The 3672-nt window shown below is 34.9% G+C and overlaps 1 protein-coding gene across 1 annotated transcript; it reads right to left on the minus strand.

Moving 5' to 3' along the window:
* Positions 1-201: 201 nt before the first annotated feature.
* xcr1b.2 (chemokine (C motif) receptor 1b, duplicate 2) lies at positions 202-2759 on the minus strand. Its single transcript, XM_019102468.2, has 3 exons — positions 2634-2759; positions 1876-1923; positions 202-1650 (listed from the first exon to the last, which is right to left on the minus strand). The coding sequence occupies exon 3, from the start codon at positions 1648-1650 to the stop codon at positions 478-480; it is 1173 nt and encodes a 390-aa protein (XP_018958013.1). The 5' UTR covers positions 1876-1923; positions 2634-2759; the 3' UTR covers positions 202-477.
* Between the last annotated feature and the right edge of the window lie 913 nt (positions 2760-3672).

Consider the following 3672-nt stretch of genomic DNA (forward strand, 5'->3'; position numbering starts at 1 on the left):
GCACACACACACACACAAATTTTTACTTTGTACAAAAGTTAAGTGAATTTGATATAAAGCAATATTTAATACACACACACACACACACACATACATATACACACAAACTTGATTTTCATGATTGTTATATGAAATTAAAAATTCTAAATATATATATATATATATAATATATATATATATATATATATATCTAATATATATATATAACATCCTCATATCATTTTAGGGGGGACACAAGATATTGAGAGGTGGTAGGTAAAATGTGCTCCCGCAATTTATTTTATTTTATTTTTTTTAATGTAACTTGACTTGATAATTTCACAAATAATATTAAGATAAATGGTTGATGATGTTGTATTTGACTGATTGTATTTGATGAACTTTGTAGAGTTTAGATGGTATTTGCTCAACGTGTTTTGCATGGCTGATGCCATCTCTTTGAATCAAACATAGGTTTATTTCTCATTTCTGTTTCCCCTATTCAGATGAATGTACAGGTGAATAAATGACCACTGTTGACAGAGGATGCACTTCTCTCCTTGTTGTGTTACAGTAAACAACGCAGTTCTCCAGGTCTGCCTGTGATTTGAATGCTGTTGGATGAGAATTGTTACATGTGTCGTTTGTTTGTTGCACTTCACAATTTTCTCGAGCTCCTTCATTCATGTACGGATGAATCCTGGAGTCGCTGGGATCCGTTGGTCCTCTGTAGAGCCCCGACTGCCTGAGTTCAGGTGAGCAGAACAATAAGCTTGACACGAGATTTCTGTACTTCCCTCTGACAATATACAGCGCCGGGTTTATGCAGCAGTGAGAAAACGCCAGAATCCTGCAGACGATAAATGCAACATGCAGCTGATAATGTTTGCAGGGATCAAAGTCATAGATGGACATCAACACTATGATGATATGATACGGCCCCCAGCATATGAAGAAAGCGATAACAATGCACAGCACCAGTATCACAGTCCTGTATTTCTGCCTGGTCGAAGTTGACATGAGGGTCAAAATGATTTTGGTGTAACAGAAAACAATGATGGCAAACGGTACAAGAAACAGCAGAATGAGCTGAGTGTAATATCCGACGTTGTCATCAACTGTACTGGTGCTTTGACATGAGTATTTGTTGATATGTTCATCGTGTGCCTTTGCGGCTATTGAATCTCTCAGACAAGCAATCAAACTTATGATCCAGGCACCAATGCAGGCAGCCTTTGAACATTTGAGCCTTCGACTCCGTGTTAACCAGTAACTTCTGACAACAACCACAACAAAACGGTCGAGGGTCATGGCCGTGAGAAGGATGAGGCTTCCATAGATGCCTACAAAATAGGCCCCGGTCATGATCTTACAGACAACATCTCCAAAAACCCAGTGATGAAGAAGCTCCACACACCAGAAAGGCAACGTCAGTGTGAACAGAAGGTCGAAAAGAGCCAAACAGAACATGAAAAGGTTGGTGGCCCTTTTCAGGTCTTCGTAGCAGGTGAGCGCACACACGAGGAAGCCATTTCCAAGGATGCTGAGGCAGAAGATCGTGGCGTAGCACACGCCAGTCGTTTTTTCATAGTCGTCCTCACACATTGGGATTAATTCTTCATCATACACATATGAGTCATTAACATGGGTGCTGTTTGAGTTGAACGCCATCTAGCATAAAAATAAAAGAACATTTTACAGCACTTTCTAATGCAATTTCTGATATTTGTATGATGTAGAAAAAAGCAAACCAACCGTCATAAAGCCATGCAACTATTGCATTTTGTATCTTCAGTACAGTATAGAGCATAGTATACAGATATACACAGTATACAGTATACATAGTATACAGAATAGAGTACAGTATATAGCAAGAATGAAAGAACATGAGCTTACCTCAAGGTCTTGGTTGACCGTGTTGTATAACTGCTTAAGGAAAATAGTCTAAGTGACAATAGAAATCACACTTCTGTTAGTGGTGTTATTTCCTTTTGCTAATGCTTGCAGTTTCACAATGAATAAACCAAATGTGGCTTTACATTGCAGCATGTGTTTTCTGAGAAGTTTAAAAACCTTTTGGCAAGTTGCCTTTATGTTTATATTTATGTATTTATTTTACTGATTTTAAGCAATTGCAGCTTCTTAATTTTTCGCAGTAAATATTTGGGGGGAAATGCATTTGCATTGCTTCTTTTTGCATTTCAGTCAAATCTGAATTTTAAACAATTCTTGCTTGAGGTACGAGTACAGACTTTTAATTACTTTTCAGTCTTTTTAGAAGCAGGATACAGTAAATGTAATCGAATATCAGGCCTTTATATTGTTCTAAAACTATATACCATACACATAAATGTATTCAATTCATTCATGTTTACAAAATTGGTTTTGACAAAATGCATATTTATCACATTGTTATATGAAGAACTTACTTAATTATCTACATTTGACAAATATGTGTTTGATTTACTTAAACAGTACATTATCTTGCAGTATCATATCGGTCATTATTTTGTGCTGTTGCTAATGGCACAGACATACACACTACACCTTTAAGACACTGGATTATAAGTCTGCATGTGGAAACACAGACAATTTATTTAAAATGCTGCACTATTTCCATATTAAAGCATAGAAATTAAGGTAAAATAAATCACCTCAGCAAACTTCACTGTCGTCTTGTGTTCCTTCCTTGACCGTCTGATGTTGTAGGACTTAAATATCGAAACACAGAGGACCACACTGAATCAGCCAACCACAAATGACTACTAATGTGTCAAAGCTGCAGTGAAATGAACCATAGAACCACTGCAGGTACAAGAAACTAGCAGCAAAGATGTTGGGTAAAATGTATTTCTATTTTTTGTGTCCCATCAAAGTAATGACATAAGCAAGGCTCAGGAACATTCTTCAGTAAAATAGTCCATGCACATGTTTTAAAAGAATTCAAGCTGCCAAGACTTTTTGATTACTGATTATTTAAATAATAATAAAAAACAAAAATAAATAACAAACAAAAACATTTTTATTATTATTTAAAAAAAATCTAAATTGGAAAAATATATATTTTTTCTAAATATTATTTAACATTTTTAGTAGCAAATAATGTGAATTGCATAGATGCAAAGATGTTTTGTTGATGACAGTTTATTTCAGAAAATACCCAAAGAAACCTCAATGAGAGCATGAGACCACAGCAAACATGCAATAATTCTCATTGCATTAATTTAGTTGCAAAACACAATATATACTATACTGGCATAATTTTGAGATTAGAGTATGGTTATGGTTCTCACAAATGGTGACATAAATGGTTAGTCCTCACTCATGGTCACAGCACATCCTGACAGATGTTACCTACCTGATGTTGTTCACTATATTTATCATTGTGGTTGTACATATTGACAGGTTTTCCTCACGCAATCTACTTTTTATTTGCATATTTCACTCTACACTAAAAAAAAGAAAAAAGAAAAAAAGTACCAAACTTTCACTGGGTCAGTACTCCAAAATGCAAAATTAGATAATAATATGCACTTTTAAGGTGACAGCGTTCTATCTTGTTTTCTGAGAGTGAACAAAGATAACAGATGAAGATCACAGAACCACTGTATATCAGGAAACCACAAGTAAATATTACATTAAAAACAAATGTAATTTCTACATTAATTTAGTTACTTAAAAAAAGTAAATTCT

Source organism: Cyprinus carpio, chromosome B2 (genome assembly GCF_018340385.1).
Source record: "Cyprinus carpio isolate SPL01 chromosome B2, ASM1834038v1, whole genome shotgun sequence".
NCBI classification, from domain to species: domain Eukaryota; kingdom Metazoa; phylum Chordata; class Actinopteri; order Cypriniformes; family Cyprinidae; genus Cyprinus; species Cyprinus carpio.

Bases quoted from the DNA above. Each gene is read 5' to 3' on its own strand.
- xcr1b.2 (XM_019102468.2), bottom strand. From the start codon at position 1,650: ATGGCGTTCAACTCAAACAGCACCCATGTTAATGACTCATATGTGTAT.